This window comes from Callionymus lyra, chromosome 9 (genome assembly GCF_982586985.1).
Source record: "Callionymus lyra chromosome 9, fCalLyr1.hap1.1, whole genome shotgun sequence".
NCBI classification, from domain to species: domain Eukaryota; kingdom Metazoa; phylum Chordata; class Actinopteri; order Syngnathiformes; family Callionymidae; genus Callionymus; species Callionymus lyra.
The window spans coordinates 10,332,252-10,350,408 of NC_141826.1; the positions used below are offsets into that span (position 1 = coordinate 10,332,252).

Consider the following 18,157-nt stretch of genomic DNA (forward strand, 5'->3'; position numbering starts at 1 on the left):
AAATAAAAAATATTTCTTACAATATGTTAACTTTCATTATGGAGTCACCATCTTCTGTCTAGCTAGCTCTGCCCCATGTTTCCTTTTAAGGAAACGTTTTAAAGCTTTGATGTTTATGGCTTTATTAAGTTTACTTGAAAGGTACTGAGGGCCACACAAACAACTTGACAGAACATCAGAATAGACGGCCATTAAGGAAGCCAACATATTTATAACAGAAAAACTTATTTGACAGCAGATTTTCAATCTGTTTATTGTCGCTCCCTGCTGGTCAATTGCGGTACAGCAAATTGAATAGACGCACCTCATCTAGTTTTAATATTTTATCTAAAGGATCGACTGTCATCATGTCTGTTTTTGAGGGCGAGTTGGATTTACAAACGTGCTCCAGCCCAGAACCAGAATCCTCCGAACCCTGTGCGGCAGAACCGGATGTTCATCCTTTGAAGAGACGTGCGAAGCGACGGGAGAAGAGACGCCCTCTGCTGATCGTCAAGTTCGATTTTAAACGCAAAACGGACAGTAAAATGGCCGAAGAGGCAAAGAAAAAGAACGTGAAGTCAACGTCACTTCCGTGTGTGAAGGGAAACGCATTTAAAGTGAAACCTTCAGTTGCCAGAAAGTTGGCAGGTGCTGGTAAGTTTAGCTTCTGTTAGCTAGCATGACTTAGCTTCATCATGAATCATTAAACTGGTAAATATCTTAAATTATTTCAGAAAAAAAAACATTTATGTTGTATCTAAGAATCCATGAATTCAAGTCAGCGGAAAGTTTTGTTTACAAAAACAATCAGTATCTTTTTTAAATGATTATTTTTTTGTTTTCATCAGGTGTTTGTTCACCTGCACCCCATCGTGACATTTTCACCTTCACAGAAAAACCACAAAAGAAATCGAAGGACGAAAAGGAAAAGGTATGTTGAGTAAAAATAAATGTCTACATTAATCCAACATTTTGCTACTGTCCACTTAAAGCATTTTTTTTAAAGGGAAACTAATGTGTTGATTTAAGTGTGTCTTAAATAGACGTTGGACCTATATTGTACAAAACTATTAATTTTAATATTTACATTAGAAATTGTGCCATTAGCCCCGCCCACTGAAAACACTGTTTTTATGGAGATTAAATCTTGTTTACCATAACACCCACTCTGCTGTGATTGTTCAAGCATCAAGGTTTGTCCCGCATATCGTGAATCCTTGAAGTCTCCACCTCCAAGGGACTCGTTGTATTAACAAAGCATGGCGGGATTACAGCTGGCTAGAGAAGTGAACCATTATTGCGTAATAATGGGATTTGCTCCCTTAACCTCTCGTTCGCTGAGATTTTAGACGAGTGAAAACATCAAAAAGTAATAACTTCAAAACATGGTCATGATGAAAAACTTACTGCATCTTGGAGAGGAAGACTTCATCATTTGAAACGGGTCAGGAGAGTTGGGTTTTCACATTAGTTGCTCTTTAACATTAAATGGGTCAATATAATGCAAGTATCAATCAGAATTATACATTAATTTCCCATGACAAACAAAACAAAGATTTTTTTGATGGTGTAGAGTTGTCAATTCACAGGTTAAATTCATTATTTTTCCTCTAAGATCGAAGTTGTCAGTTGTCATTTTCTCCTGGAAAATCGGGATGAGAACAGAAACGAGTGTTAGAATAACAACAGAGTCAGAATCCAGATTTACCACCAGCAAGGAATGGAGGCGCTTCTTACGGCTCGTCCCAAACCGCTGATGTTCTCCGTTCCTCTATGCCTTTTTATTCCATAGCTCAGATCATGACACACTTGAATACAAAACAGTTTGTTCTTTTTGTTGCTCGATGCAGCCAGCTAGAAACGGTTTTCTGTATCAGTCAGTGAACAGCCTGAATGGGAGATAAGCTTTTTGTGAGCTGCAGTCGTCATGTTTATATGTTTATTGTGAAAAGACTATAAAAGCAACATAAATTCTTTAACAGAAGTGTTTTGTGAACTGGCACAGTTTTCAGAGTGCATAAAACAAGAGTATTATTTTGCTTGAGCATCAGTCGCCTCGCATCATCGTCATTGATACACCCACTGCCTCCCTGTAACGTCACACAGAACAAACTGCTGACTTCACCTCTTTCTTGCTCTGTATGAGATTGTTCTCAGGACTGACCTGCATCTAGATATCCTGTTTTATTAAATCAGATGTCGTAACGTCCGTTACAGCACCGCAGTCTCATTCACAATTTGTCTACTGTGCAGGTCAAAGCTGCTGTTCTTAGGACCATCTCCGAAATGCTAGAGGGAAACCAGGTCATCAGGCAGAGGTTGATCTCCCTCAGCCAATCCAGACGAGGGTGAGGAGAGTTTAAGAGGGACCCACCGTTGGAGAGACAGGTTTTCATGTTCAAACCTGGTCGTCTGCCATGTTCCTACGAGAGTAGTGTTGATCATATGTTGTTAATCTTGAGATTATTTATATGTTGACTGCAGCATCAACAGCTGACATTGTAGGGTTCTTTAAATGTTCTAATAAAACCTACTAAATTATAAATTATTTCTCTATACTGCAACGTCTACACAATATCTGAAGGTCACTCTATCTTCCACTAGAGGCCGCCATTGACCAATACTTGCTCCTCAATTTTCTTCATCAACGCTATTTTATTTACCTTCCACTCAGACGCGCGTTCATATAGACTAGAGGCTCCAAACTAATAAAACTTTTAAAGATTGTATTGGTTAGTTATACAGAATTAATAACAAGAAAATCTTGACATTCTTAGACAATTTGTATTTAATATAACAATCATTGTGGACGCTTTAAGCTCTCCAAACTTCAATAGCCATTTTCATTTTATTTATATTAATTTCTTTATATTCAAGGCTTGAAAATGTTTATTCTGAAGCCACTGAAAGTTCCTTTAATCTATACAACAGATACAAAAATCTTCCAACAAATACTTGTTTGAGTGTTCAAGATGCTTTTACATTTATGGGATGAGTTTTTCAAAACAAGATTGCAGCTTAAGTTGCTGACTGTAAACTAATCTCTTCACATTTGCACATAAATTGGCCCAATTATATTATTATTACGCTTTCTGGAAGAGGAATTTTAAATGGCTGTGAAATTGTAATTGCTTGATGGACAAAACAAATGAAATGGAAATATAAATCTTGGCCAAGACATGGAGCAGCTTCTCTAATATTGACAGTCAAAAGTAGCCACTGAGGCTAGAGCCATTGTCACAGTTTCTCATTTTCACTGTGACTTCTGAACAAGCTTCTACTGTTGTCCTGCATCACTTCCTTTTCAAGCTACATTTTGGGAATTTATCCTTGACAAGACTGATGTAAAAACAGCTCTCAGGATGAACTCTTAAGTGGACTTTGGAGACTAAAGTGTGATTAATGTGATTTGGGACCCAGTGGTTGGGAACTGGCACCCCATGTCCAGCTGAGAGGAGGCATGTTGCCATTATTTCTCTGGTTGACCTCGGCCTCTATGCCCTATGCTGTCCATGTGAGACAACCTTGGCTCTTATTCTCTAATTTAATGTTTAAGTTAAGATGTAAAACGAACTACTTCACAAAACGCCCCCTGTGTACAGTCAATGTCATAGGTGGCATTTTTTACATTGTTATCAACGGAGCAGTATTTCAAGACCACCAAGCAATAAAGTTACTGGACTGATGAAGCTGATAAGACCACGGCGGCAGGAAAAAATTGGACCTGTCAAACGATATCTCTGAATTATGTTTGCGTGCCATACGTTGCCCCTGATCCACCCTTCACACTTTAGAGCCACTTGATCTGAGCTCATCATATCTCTGTTAGAACATGGTCGTCAATGGAGATCGCTGGAGAAGCGACAAAACATCGCCATAAAAGGTTTCTATTTTTGACTCCAGCGAACAATACTCCAAATATTTAGTTGCAAAATAGCATCAGTTTCAGTGTCGCGCAGAGTTCAGCGGGATGAATGTTCAGGAACAATGAAGAGTAAAAGGAGTGTTTAAGTGCAAATGAGGAGTTTCTGTAAATTTTTTCCTTAAGCACAAGAGGTTCATAAACTGGATGATAAACTGTTGTTTGTTTTTACCATGTGAGCTGTTCCAGGCATGCTCGTGCTTCTCATAATGGAACTGGTGCGTTGACATTATGGCTGAACGCTAAAGATAGGAGTATAAAATATTGATGAATTGTCAACAAAAGTAAGATCCAATGTTGAAAGTCTTAATCCAAAAAAGTTAGATGAGAATTGAAAACTTTTTTTTTTTTAATGAAGCTTTTATTTCTTCTTTTACATAAGATGTGGTTGTTTTAATTTAATAATCAGTGTGCAACATTGCAGAAAGTCAAAAATTTAATTTTGAAATGACTCCTGCAAATACATAAAACTCCATACTACAAGCTTTTTAACCTAATTTATTGGGTATTTTTTGATTGTTTAAGTGCTTTGTGACCCTGGTCTAGAAAAGCGCTATATAAATACGATTTTCTTACTTACCTACTTACTTAATTACATCATGTATAGCTTTGTAACTCCTAACATTACTGTACTCTTCATTCTCTCACTCCACTTTTCATTTCAGCGTTCACAGATCCTCCTTTACAGGTTATCTTTCCCTGATACCTCCACTGGTCTTTCATCTCTAGTGTTACTACAACTAGAAGTATATCAATCAATTTATAAATGTTCTAGTCATCACTGTCACACATCATCCTTTCACACAACATACTTCTAAAGGTATCACCACAATAAAAAAACATACAACTACCTTATCCTTCAAGAAACCAAACATGTATTTTTATGGTACAGCTTGAACAAAAATGAAAACAATTTAAACAATCATACATATAAAATTAAAGTACTAGAACCAATGAGAAACAATAAATCTCGAGCCTGCTTTTTTTTTCATTCTGCAAAGTTTCAGATTGTTTCATTTTTCTTCTGCATTCTTGAAAATCAAATGGAGAATTGCAGATAATCAGTCCTGACCTCTAGCATTGGTTGGTTATCACACCCACTGTATCGTCCACAGTTACAACCGTAACCAACGAGGCATAAGAACACTAACACTTCGCATTTTGGAACAGCGCCACCTTCAAGTAGAACTGTACCCGTTTATTGTTCTCCAAATGCGAGATGATCAATCCGGTAGTTGGAGGATTCATCAACTTGGAAATAATGAGAACCACTTGACCACCTGAAGCCTCTCTGTCGATAATTACCCTTTCAGATGAAAATGTTCTCGTCTCTGTTCTCGCGCATTGCATTAATTTCACGCAGCATCATGAAGGATTGATTATCATTTCCTCTGACAGCTGCTTAACAATGAGTGCCTGGAATCACAACCTGTTTAACACCAAGTGGGAGAAAGTGTACGGAAGGTAAATGAATATACAATCGATCAGGAGAAGCGTGAAGCACAGACAGTGTTTACTGTATGGAGTGTTTTGATGGTAAAATGAAATGCTAAAGGTCAACTTTCCATTATAATTGTGATTCAGTGTGAATAATCTTAATCTATAGATGAAGCTGTTTTTGTCCAAGAATTCGTCTGACTCCATTGGTCAAGCAGTCGTATCGTATTTGTCAAGCAGAACTTTGCAATGACCGGTTACTGGCTCTAGTGGAGCAAATTTAGAAGACGTTCTTGGATTGTTTTGAGTTAGAATTTGGTCTTTTCTCCAACACGTCATCTAAATTTGTTTGAAATATTAATCTGTGTTACCAGTGAACTAGTTGTTGATCATGATATCCTTATGAATGTGACACAGAGCATAGGCGTCACACTTCGGCCCGCTAAGTCATTTTATGATTTTATAACAACTACTGAATTCTAGTTTTACTCTTTACTAGAAACTAGACCCCCTACAATGAATGTCAATAATAGGAGCAGGAACTTTCAAGTTGTTTGTGTCTTGAGTCACTGGCAAAACTTGATTCTTTCCAAAAACTTTCTTGGTTTTTAAGCCTTGGACAATATTGTTGATGGTTTTATAACCTGTATGCTTCGGATTCAGTTAAAGTTAGAAAGCGGGTTACTTTCAGATTCCTTACTAAGTCGTACAAATACATATCATTTAGAAGCCCTTTAATGGACTTTGGATCTGGAGCTATGCTATGGGTTGTGAGTCGGGATTAGCATGACCGCCTCACAGCTATAGGAGGTTGTGGTTTGATTCCAGCTTGATGCAACCTGAGTCCTTTAGGTTTGGACTTTGTATGGTCTCAATGTTTGCGTGGCTTTTTTCTCATTTCCTTCTACAGTTAAAAAATACACAGAGGTTGATAAAGAACTCTATATGGTCGGTAGGTGTGTGTGTATGAATGGTTGTGTGTCTCTGTGTGCCCTGTGACACACTGGCTTCCTGTAAAAGTTGTTTTACAATTAAGATGAATCTTTATGATTCAGTGATGGAACAAAATAAGACTCTGACTTGAGATCTGAACCTCAGTTGATGTGGACTCGTCATTCCACTACATCAAGCCAAGTCCGTTGCGATGGTATCTACTTTGCCTTCTGGGTCACTCCTGCGCGTGAGGTGTTCTGGCCTCGGGGCTTGACCATCTCTGGTGTTTGTCTTTCTGTGATCCGCCAAAGGAGGTCTCTGGTAAGAGGGAAGTTTGGACCTTGTTACCTCATCTGCTCCCTGGGGCTGGGGATCAAAGATTTCCCTTCGACTCTGATACCAGTTCCTGAAAAATGATCATGTCTGCTTCTTCAGGGCACCGGCAAGCTTGCTCGAGGCTGATTGGTTGTGGCCCCCCCACTGTGAAAAAAGTAGCTATGAAGTGTGGATCATGTTTGATGGCTTCACACTGGCTGGCAGAAGATCAACACAACAGTAAACATTAATAGAAAAAACTAGCCAACGAAATAAAACCTTAAAACAAAGCTACACAGTTATAGTTGCATTGATCTTTGTTAAACTCACCACTTGATGCAAGTATTAAGTTACATTATCATTAACTTATACATTTAGTTGTTGATGTCTCAGATATACAACTGTAGTTGGTACTTTCAGACAAAGGGGAGTCCAGTGGTTTGAGGCTGTAAATAAGGCTGCTCTGTAAACATTACAGCCAATCTTTGGCAACACCATCAAGTCCTGATGATTAATCTCTAGGTACTGAAATTTGGCACCAAAAGATGGAGTCCATTAATACTGTCTTCTCCTCATGTATGTGAAGTACTGCTTCAATAGTCCTTTTACAGAAAATCGGACAGAGGATACTTAAGAAGCTGAAACAAAGCCAAAACTGGGTTTACACTTGAAATAATCTTGAGTTTGATGCTACAAAGGCGCCACAGAATGGCTGCCTTGGTGCTTGGTTCTGTTTTTTATTATTACTTATTTTCTGTATTGTCTTATTTCATTCTTTTATTCAGTACTGACAACACAACAAATCCTAATTTTTCTGGCTATGTTCACTGGCAATACAAGTTTCTGGTTCTGATACTCTGAACTACCTAAGTGTTTTGGTCGGTGCCTCCAAAGAACCAAAGTTCAGTGCGAAACCCTACTGCTCCGACACGAATAAGAAGATTGGATGGATCAATGGAACCAAAAATATTTATTGAGAAATTCTTATTCATGTTCATTCACCAATGACAATATTAAGGTTGTTAGATTTCCCGGAATATTGTCCGCATACACGTTTACTGTTCTCAGAAATAGAAGATTGATCTGATCCGGACGTCATAGAAGGCGACAACTGCCTTCAACGGCGTGTTTCTTCGCCCTCATCACGTCACTCTTTGTCTTTCACCTGAACAGTCTCTGTGTTGTTGTGCTGTGCTTGAGGAGGTGGTTTACAATAATTAATCATCCTAAACCTCCTGGAACTTGCGTGTCCGCTCATGAATCCACAGAATTAATCAGTTGGAAGCTCGTGGAACAGACGGATGCAGCATAATTGATGCGTCTTTGTGTTGTTGACGCCGCAGTTGAAGACATGAAATCATATCTGAGAGAGACTGACAGATGTCGGCAGAGCTTCCTGTAGCCACTTGGCCGTCTAAAATCCAGACATCTGTGAAGAACGGTCAAGGAGAGGGCAATTTATCGATTCATTTAGCATAGAGATCGTTTTCCAGACCAAGGCCAGTGTTTGTCAACTCAAGTTTGAACAAGAACGTTGACCCCCGTCTCTCGGGCCATTTCCAGAGCCGACACAGGACGTATTAATCCCATCGAAACAGGAGGGAGTAATCACAGCGGACACCGCACGGCTCAGGAAGCCATTAACTTTGTCAAAGAAATGGGACTTCACCTAATTACAGCTGGTTAAAAATAACGACAGTCATTTTCAAGCCTCCCACGAAACCAAAATCTATCTCCCATGAGTCCACTGGGGACGGTTGAACTTAATAAGCATAGTTATCGATCAACAGGGCCGTCAACTTCACAATAGTTCTGCCAGCCTCTGCATATTTGGGTCTGGATCGACTGCCATCTTTTGTTCTGTTGAATTACTCCTCTTTAGACGTCACATTGCGCTTTTAATAAGAGCCATCTTTTCAACATAAGTGGACGTTATCGATGGCCTCGCGAGTCTTTGAGGTCTGAAGTTTTGACTTCCATTGTCTTCTTAATTTCTTACAAGGATAATGCGTTTTTAGGAAAGACATTGATTGAAGCCCAGAAAGAGCATAGGAGGAAGTGTGGCGGCCTTTGGCTCAGGTGTCTAGTTTGTCCTTCCTGAGTTGGCCTAAGACATTAGGAATTTGATTGATTCAATGACTGACCTGGCGAGCTTACTCTGCAATAATGTAACAACCATTAGAGCCGAGACGACTGTCTCGGATGTCACTTCAGCTCCGAGATACTCGGATGTTGTATTTATTTCATATTTGCTAAAAAAAAAAAAGTAACTTAATTCTTAATGAAATGGAAAGAGTTCACAAAAGGCACCCGTTTTTTCCAGTTTCCTCATAAGAAAACGGTTAATTTACACAAACTTTTAAATCCTCATTTTATCCTTCTTTATCCGTCCTTTTTCTCCTACTTAATAACGGATATGGCTATAAAGCAACAGTTCAAATATCATATATTTTTCTAACTTCAACACCATCACAAAGCTATGTGACTCAAAAGGTGTTTGGACTTAAGTTTTAAATCTATAAACTTTCAAAAAGCTACAGTTATTAGAAATGTGAGTATAAAATGTTGTCTTTAGCAACAGTAAAGGGTAAATTGTGAAACTTGTACCAAGTGTATTTTTTATACTTGCATGTGATTTCAATTTGAACTAATTGTGGAGAAAGTGTTATCGCAAAGATAGTCTTGAAGAACATTTCAACAAGCAAACTGTTTCATCGCTGTCTGGTTGACCTTGTAATCTGTCTACATACCAGATACTAATCGTGCGAGACATCTCGGCGGCTCGGGGAATGTATAGTGTGTGTTTAGAAAACATAAGACATAATTATTGAATCACTGGAATCACATGATCATATTCTCTTCGACCATGTGGAGCCCAGGATGTACAAAGTTCCTCATTAAAGCGACAGCTAGAACATAAGCATAAACCACCAGACTGTTCCTACCGTAGTTGTGCACGTACTTACTCAGAATCGGATCCAGAACTTTCCCTGGAAAAGGGTTTAGTTGCACTGTATTCAGCCTCCAAAAATAAGGGATAACAAAACACACTGAATTTATCACCAATGCTGCAGTCCTGGGGTCTCGTTTTGTCCCATTAAAGCTCGAGATTCAACTACTGAACTGAACCAACCAGAATTTGTCAGTTTGTGTCTGCTCAGTGAGCCTGAGGCTATGAGGACAGATGGGAAGTTTGACTGTGCCAACACACAGGGACAAGTCACATCCTGATTCAAAGACGGAGACCCATATATATTTGGATATACTACATTTTAAATGTTTTTTTAAGTGTACGATTCTCTTTATAAGTTGCTGGTTTCGATTGAAGCTTGATGTAGTTTCGAACTGGGTGAACTTTGTATGTTCTGTGCTTACTTGGGTATCATCTCTGCCCGTCAGTTATCGCCCACAATCCAAAAACCAACAGAGGCTGATTGATAAAAGAATTGGAAAGTATTAATATTTGTTTTTGACTCCTGCACTGTCATGAAAAATAGAACTTTGTGGAAACGGTAGTCCTTCTCTGATGGCACATGAGGGAAAATGACATTTTCAAGGTAAAGACAGTAAGACAGGAATATCCTGCGTTACCCGGTATAAAAAAAAAATCTAAACATTAAAATAAAATATCTTGTATATCAGCAGTTATAGGCGGTTTGTTGAGGGATTACTGTATATCACATTTACATGAAAACCAGGGATATGAGACTCAATCACAAAAGGTGATAAAACCTTATCTTAAGGTTCTTGTCATCAAAGTTACTGTTATTGTTGACATTCATAATCGCTGCCCCTTATCTTATCTTATCTTAAACACTGGCAACTTAAACCAACCAATACGGCAGGCCACGTAATATAACTTGGGTGGCCGGATTTGGCCCCCTTGACATGTTGTACCTACATATAAGTTTGTTACTCTCTTTGTAACGGAGTAATGTTTTAGTAATCAAACCTCCTCACAACTTCATAAGTTTGAAGCGACAATAGAAATATTGTGATACTTCACTGTACTTTAGGAAATCGGAACAAGCCTGTTATGTGGCGATAACAGCTCATGCTTGTGCTTTTGTAAACTTTAAGGCACTTGTAACTAGCTCACGTCCACGCTCCATTAGCTTCCCCCCTTTTTGGAAATGAAAGCTGGCATTAAGCTGATAGGAAGGTCTTTAATGGATTTGATTGCTCAATAACAGCCTCCAGTTTCAGATGTTCAGTGGCGCGGTGAATGATCCCAACACAGAAAGCAAATTACCTCTGATGAAGAAAGATGTTTCCCCTTAAAGTGCTTGAACAACCTCCGAGACGGGGTTACTTAAACCGAGAGCAAGTCTATTCATGTCGGCTTAATCAACCAGTTACCGTCTACAAATGGGCTCCGGTGAACTCACCTGTCGTGCGTCTTTGAATTGAGGGACGGTGCTAGCATGTCGGGGTCTTTAATGAATCTTCCCCGATTGCACTCGCATGTTATCCCTCTACTCTCATATTTATTGACCTATTCCTGGCGTTCACAATACCCTCCAGACCTCTTAGAGCCTTAGCTAGAGGTTTACATTATTCAATGTACTTAGACACAGTTTGTTAAATTCCTCATGAGTGATTAAAAAATAAGGAGGTTCATTGTGTCAACTCAACATTGGTACTCTCGCATTTTCTTCTATTTTTAGAAACATTTATTTTCAGACATTTTTTTCAACTCTTGAAAATGAAAAAAAAAAGTTTTTTGAGACTTCTGAAAAACAGATTTTTAAAACTTTTATTTGTGTTCACATGGCTTTGTGTGCATTTTTATTCAACTACTTGTAATTAAAAAATGGTGATATTTTTTTTTTTTTTTTTTAAGTCTTTAGAAGTACACATTTGGGCAACATTTATTTGCGTTCACATGGTCCGCCAGATATTAAAAGGCAACTATTGTGAAAACCCAACTCCCCCGACCTACTCGCATGTTGTTTCTCTCCTCTGGTCCAGAAGCTTGTTCAGGAACCATCAGTAGATTCTGATCCACAAACCTAAGAATAAGAATAAGTCAGCAACGGCTTTTGTTTACAAGATTTACCTTGAGGACTCCTGTTTTACCAACAAGTCTGAGCTCGACGCTGGATTCACCGAACGACTGCATGTTAAACGACTGCTTGTCCGACTCTACATGGAGCCACTGAGGAAACATTACACGCAGTAAGTCTAACACAGTGTAGTAATGTCGGCAACGTTTGGCGTAGCTTTAAAATTATACAATATTTTCTATTGTTGTATAAATATACAACAATAGACTACAAAAATATTTAAACACAAAACCTACATGTTCACTATGACACACAATCCTCTTTATTTAAACATGATGAGAGATCCTTCTGCTCTTCGTTGTTGTTGTAACGTGTACATTAGGCAGCAAACATTTTTAGAATTTTTTTTTTTATATGCCAACATGGTACTAAATTAAGTTTCACGGCTGAGTTAGAAATTTCCTATATTTTGTTGGCATCTGAACCCCCCTCGAGTCTGTCTGGGAGTTCATTTTGTTGTTGAGATTAATAACTGAAAGTTGTCTTCTGGTTATTTCAAGAGCTCAAGTTCCGACAGTTTTACTTGTTTATTTTATTTCATTTTATTTACTGTACAGCCTATTAGAAAGTCATATTTCTTTCTCAAATAGAAACATCGCAACCTGGTGATGGGCTATGCGACGAAATCTCTGTGTCAGTGTCAGTGTTCGAGGTTGACAAGTCGACTTTTATGTAAACGGCAGCGACACAGAAGTCCTACAGAACCCAACAGGCCCACAAGAGAAGCACAGGTCTGCATTTCTGTTGTTACTTTTGTTTTAATGAACCATATTGCTCCTGATATTGTGCTGCTGTTAGCGAATCATTAGCACAGACATGTGCTGGTTATCTCTGCCACATCCATATCAATAAAGTCATCTGAGTTGCAGGTCATAGAAGAAAAACGATATATCTGTTAAATAGATTCTTTATTCATCTCACGGATACAATTTTTACAAGAGATGCTGCTGGTAATGTGAGTGACATGTTAAGGAAAAAAAAATGTGAAAAGTACACTGTAGAATTAAAATAAAAAGGAACGGCAAGCATAAATCTTACACAAATCTAAGAAACAAATTAAGTGTAAAACTATGTTTAAACCAGGTGTATTGGTATTAATGGACATTTTTGTTTTTCCACGATTCAGATCGTAAATGGCAACATAGGCTTCAGTTAAGTGTTGGTAGAGACAGCGAGCTGGACACAGAGCTTTTGTTCCACACAAATGAGTGGCAATTTGGACCGACCGGATGATGATGATGATGATGAAGAAAATCAAGGACTCCATCTCTTTCTCTGTGCAACAGGTAGGTCGAAGAGGAGCCTGTTGCCAGACATGTGTCCTGGTTTGGAGGAGGAACAGACCCTAAATATGTTATACTTTTTTTTTACTGTGTAAGGATTCAGACAGTTTGGTTCAAATCCCAGGTCTTCTGTGATACACTTTGGTGGGTCTGGAACCTGACGACTGCACCTCGGGGCTTAGAATGAAAAAGAAAGGGCATGTTACACAGATTTTATCCTGCAATAGCAGTAGATTACCTTGGTTGATAAATGACATTGACATTGACATTTCTCTGCAGCAGACTTACTGGGTGTTTATTGCCATCATGATGCAATTCCCACGCAAGCACCTCATAAAACACTGTAAACAGGTTGATGCAAATCTTATGACAGTATTTGACATACTGACGTCAGGTCCTATGGTAGAATGTGCCATGTTTGAGCTACCGTTTTTTTGGAGGCGTCCCTGTAGGCAGCAATCAAAGCAGAGTGGTCGCGGTTGCTTGGATGAGACTTCAGCTGAGACTTTCAGTGTCTGGAGCTTAAACACATTTTATAATGTAATGTTTATCTTTATTGAAATAGTTTTGTGCATGAAAGACACACAATGGTGAGTATAATGGTCCAATATCAATTTTAGAGACACCTTTTAAACTCTTTTTAAAACATTTTTTTTACATTATTTCTCATTTTCAGAGACGTTGTTTTTCGACCATTATTTTCACTTTTCATTGTGAAATTATGTTGAATATTCCATTTTTTTGAGACTTCAGAAAATGACATGTTGAACATGTGGATTACATTTATTTGTGATCACTTGGTTCACCAGATACCTTTCTTTAGATAGACATTGATTCTCATTTTCAGATATGTGGATTTTTGGCCAATTTTTTCATAGTAAAAATAGGTTGTATTTTTCCCTTTTTTTAAGACTTCAGAAAACAACATTCTACACATTAAGGCAACTTTTATTTGTGTTCACATGGTCCGCCAGATATCATACTTTGGTTTTCCGGTATGATTTCCCATTTTCAGAAATCTTTGGCGGTTTTTTCACCTTTTTGAAAAAAAAAGTCAATTTTACTGTTTGTTTTTTTTTGAGACTACCGAAAATATTTGCAAATTTTATTCATGTTCATGTGATTTTCCTGATATTTACCTTTCTTTTTGCAACATTGTTTTCCGGCAATTAAAAAAAAATGTCAAGAAAAAAGGTACATTTTGACTAGAAAATCACATTTTCAACATTCGTGCAACTTTTACTTTCTTATATGGTCCACCAGTTGCTCTTTTGCATTTTCCTCCCTGATGTTTCTTTCCATTGAAATATCAACATTGGCAAACACTCGAAGCCCTGTCTACTGAACTCTCACCCCAACAACACCCGCTCTACTGTGATTGGTCAAGCATTGAGGTTTGTCACACCGCTTCATCAATCGTGGAAGTCTCCACCTCCAAGTGACTCGTTGTATAAACAAAGAGGGGGGCGTGATAACAACTGGCTGCAGGAGTAGTGAAGCCATTATTACGTCCTAATGGACTCTGCTCTTGTAACCTCTCGTTCGCCAAGAAAACTTTCATCCAAGTTAGGTCAGGCACTTTAATTTGAGTGCGCTCTTGCAAGTTAGACACGCATTTTTTGACACACAAATAGTCACTGTGTTTTTTTCCTTTTCATAATATTTGTTCCCTACATTTCTTTGTTTGATACACTTTGATATCTTTGAGCGCATTTTCAGTCCATTGAGTTCAAATTAGTTTTCAAAGAGACTGGATCAAAGACGGACAGAAAAAAGAAGACAATACCGAAACCTCTGTGGATCTAATTACATCTGAGTTGTCACAGTGGAAGAGATAGTTACAGTTATTACTTTTTCTTCTTCCCATATCACATGATGCGGCAAACATTTCCAGAAAACATGATCATGTTTAGCATGACATACAGTTTAAATCTTCTAGTTTCTACTTTTGAACGATAATGTGTGTCTAAATCCATAAATGCGGAACATAGTTTAACATGCAGACTTTTTTTCTTTTTTTTAAAGATTAAAATCCAATATATTTATATTTGCTAAGGACATTAAATCATTATCTTGTGTTCTGTTTCTGTTTTTAGACTTTTAACAAGTTAATGAGAGATGTTCTAATCGTTAACTTCCCTTTATTTCAGCTGTTATTGAATTTGTGTAAGAAAATAAGAACATTATTTCTGAGCGGGAAGATTTTTCCCACGGGTGAACTGGATCCTCCTGGAACATGTGTCAGGGTTCCCTCTGTGTAATCCCTCCTGCAGCAGTTTCTGTCTTTTGTTCTGTTCTTTAAAGCCATGTTTCCATATCCAGGTCTGCCTCACGACATGACCTAAATTCCCGATAATGACACACCTAAAAAGCTTCGGCTAGAAGAACTTTGAAAAGAGTCATCACTCCGGGATATATACGGTTCATGTGTGAAAATGCATTTTCTTTTCCTCAGCCCTCTCCGACATAAGATTTCCACCAGTGTTGTTCGGAAATGAACCTTCACTCCTTTTGTCCAAGTGTTCAGCGTTGAGACCAGAGATAAATACTTGCGTTAAAGTGCTGCAGCTCACATCCAGCTCTCGTCTTGGACCGACAAGATGTCTTCGCGAGCCTCGAAGTGATTCTTCCGGCTCTGACGATTCAACGTTAGCCAGAATTAGCGTCTCGCTGTGACTTACATGCTTCGACCCCGTGGGAGGTTTGTACTTCGGCGCATTCAGAGCGGCGCCATCTGTAGCCGCCAACATTGTCTTCTGTACGCACGCAGGCCACTTTGTCTCCTGAGAGCCCATGAGTCATCAATCTTTCCCATGGCCTCTATTGAGACGGAGTCCTCCAACACTCTTGTAACGTAATAACTCTCTTTCTGACACAATATGAAGACGCACAAAAGACTCGTCTCATGCTGACATTCAACAAAGCTCGGATTCCATAATTGTTTTTGTCAGTTAAATGAATCCTGGCAACTTTCATTGAAGTAAAAAATGATAATGATAATGGAGATTTAATCACATTAAGAACGTGTGCGGAATTTTGAGTCGAGTTGTATTTTTGAGGATTTGTTTTTTTATTAAACAACTACATTTCTCTTGGTCAATCCAAAATATTACTAAACTCTCAAAGATTAAAGATAGTACAAGAAAAATTTTGGAGAATGTCACATTTTATTTTCGTGTCTAAACAAGAAGGAGCTGTCTCGCTTGAAGTTAATGCAAAACTCTGCAGCGAGAATTCTGACCCGCTCTAGTAGAAGAACTCGCATTTCTCCGATCCTTAAAAATCTACACTGGCTGCCGGTTTCTTTCAGGATTAATTTTAAAATTCTGGTTCTTACTTCCAGATCTATTCATGGTCAGGCTCCTCCTTACATCAGTGATCTGATCCAGCCTTACATCCCAGCTCGGGCTCTTAGGTCTGTGGATGAGAATCTGCTGATGGTTCCTGAACACGCTTCCGGACCAGAGGAGAGAAATCCTTCCAGACTGTTGCTCCTAAGCTTAGGAACGATCTTCCTCTCCCTCTGTGTTTGATGGATCTTCTGAGTCCTTCAAGAAACATCTTAAGACATTCGTATTTGTTCAGGCTTTTCCTAATTTTCTGGAACTCCTGTGTTTGTCTGATGTGTCTTGACTTTTTAGATATAAAAATTATAAATTATATATTTGAACTGTGTGTTGATTGTGATTGTTAAAGCGTGTGACCGCTTGTGTTTACTTACTTACTCACTATAGTTGTAAGATAGTTCAGCTAATCCATATCCAAACCTGTTAATAAAAGGTCAATATACTTATCTAAATGTGTTACTAACTAGTTTTACAAAAGAAGATCCCATGCTTGTGAGATAAACTGCTTTTCTGTTTTCTAATTTGATGAAAATATAAGTCTATAAATATTGATCCATAGTTTCAGTTTTTTGCCGGTGAGATTTCAACACTAGTTCTGTGTGTGACCTTCTCCATGTCTGGATTCTAAGGCTATAATCCTCACACATTGATATTCCACCACAAGAAGAAAGAAGTCCTGCGGCGTATTGATGAACAGAAGAAGGGCCGAGCAGGGGAGCGGACCTCCAGATGGGACAATTAAAAAAAACAAACATCCAAGCCCACTTCCTCTCGTAGTCCTGCCCTCTTTAAACCCGATTTTATGAAAAAAAAATGCTGTAAATGATGAGAATAACATGGAGCAAAAATGATTAATGTATTGTTTTGATGTTTGTATTAAATATCGTGTCCACTCATCTGCAATCTATTTGGGTTTTTTTTTAACTCAAATTCCAGTTGTCAAAAACACGATTTAGCTTAAAATTCTAGTGCCTTCAACACTATCCAGCCCACTCTGCTGCAGGACAAACTGACACAGATGCATGTGGACCCTGGTCTGGTCTCCTGGATTACGGATTATTTTACTGATCGAACACAGTATGTCAGGCTGAAGGACATCACGTCTGACACTGTGGTGTGCAGTACAGGAGCACCTCAGGGGACAGTACTGGCCCCTCTCCTCTTCACCATCTATACTTCAGACTTCTGCTACAACTCAGAGTGGAGTCTCGTCCAGAAGTATGCTGACGACACTGCCATTGTTGGATGCATCAGGGACAACAGCGAAGACGAGTACAGGAGTCTGATACGTGACTTTGTGGACTGGAGTGAGAGGAACCACTTGCAGCTGAACACCTCAAAGACCAAGGAGCTGGTCTTTGACTTCGGGAGGTCCAGGACAAAGCCACGTCCAGTGCCCATCAGAGGCGACGAGGTGGAGATAGTTGACAACTATAAGTACCTCGGCGTGTGGCTGGACAGTAAACTGGACTGGTCCTGCAACACAGACCATGTATATAAGAAAGTTCAGAGTAGACTGTACTTTCTGAGGAGGCTTCGATCATTTAATATCTACAAGAAGCTCCTCTGCATATTCTACCAGTCTGTAGTGGCCAGTGTTCTATGCTGTGGTGTGTTGGGGTGGGAATGTGTCCAAGAGGAGTGTCAACAGGTTGGACAGGTTGATCAGAAAGGCTGCTCTGTGGTTGAAGCTGGACTCACTGGTGACAGTTGCTGAGAGGAGATCACTGAACAAACTACTGTCCATCATGGATGGTGACAGTCATCCTCTCAGCACTGTCATCAGTGAGCAGAGAAGCAGAATGAGTGCAAGAATGCTCCTACCCAGGTGCAAAACAAATAGACTTAGAACTCATTCATTCCTCGGGCTAT

At 38.9% G+C, this 18,157-nt stretch overlaps 1 protein-coding gene across 2 annotated transcripts; it reads left to right on the forward strand.

Annotated features, from left to right (window-relative positions):
* The first annotated feature begins 192 nt into the window (after nt 1-192).
* Nucleotides 193-17,128, forward strand: LOC148071791 (uncharacterized). Of its 2 annotated transcripts, XM_087799524.1 has the most exons (4): nt 193-636; nt 831-913; nt 2,236-2,330; nt 16,915-17,128. In XM_087799524.1, the coding sequence occupies exons 1-4, from the start codon at nt 348-350 to the stop codon at nt 16,919-16,921; spliced, it is 474 nt and encodes a 157-aa protein (XP_087655650.1). In that variant the 5' UTR covers nt 193-347; the 3' UTR covers nt 16,922-17,128. The 2 variants fall into 2 exon arrangements, with proteins under 2 accessions (XP_087655650.1, XP_087655651.1); XM_087799525.1 differs by lacking the exon at nt 16,915-17,128 and having other exon boundaries at nt 2,236-2,527.
* The last annotated feature ends 1,029 nt before the right edge of the window (nt 17,129-18,157 follow it).

What these genes read in the sequence shown, in the direction of transcription:
- LOC148071791 (XM_087799524.1), top strand. Translation starts at nt 348, where the DNA reads ATGTCTGTTTTTGAGGGCGAGTTGGATTTACAAACGTGCTCCAGCCCA. An exon ending in CAGAAAGTTGGCAGGTGCTG is followed by an intron (nt 637 to 830) that starts GTAAGTTTAGCT and finishes TGTTTTCATCAG; the next exon opens with GTGTTTGTTCACCTGCACCC. An exon ending in CGAAGGACGAAAAGGAAAAG is followed by an intron (nt 914 to 2,235) that starts GTATGTTGAGTA and finishes TCTACTGTGCAG; the next exon opens with GTCAAAGCTGCTGTTCTTAG.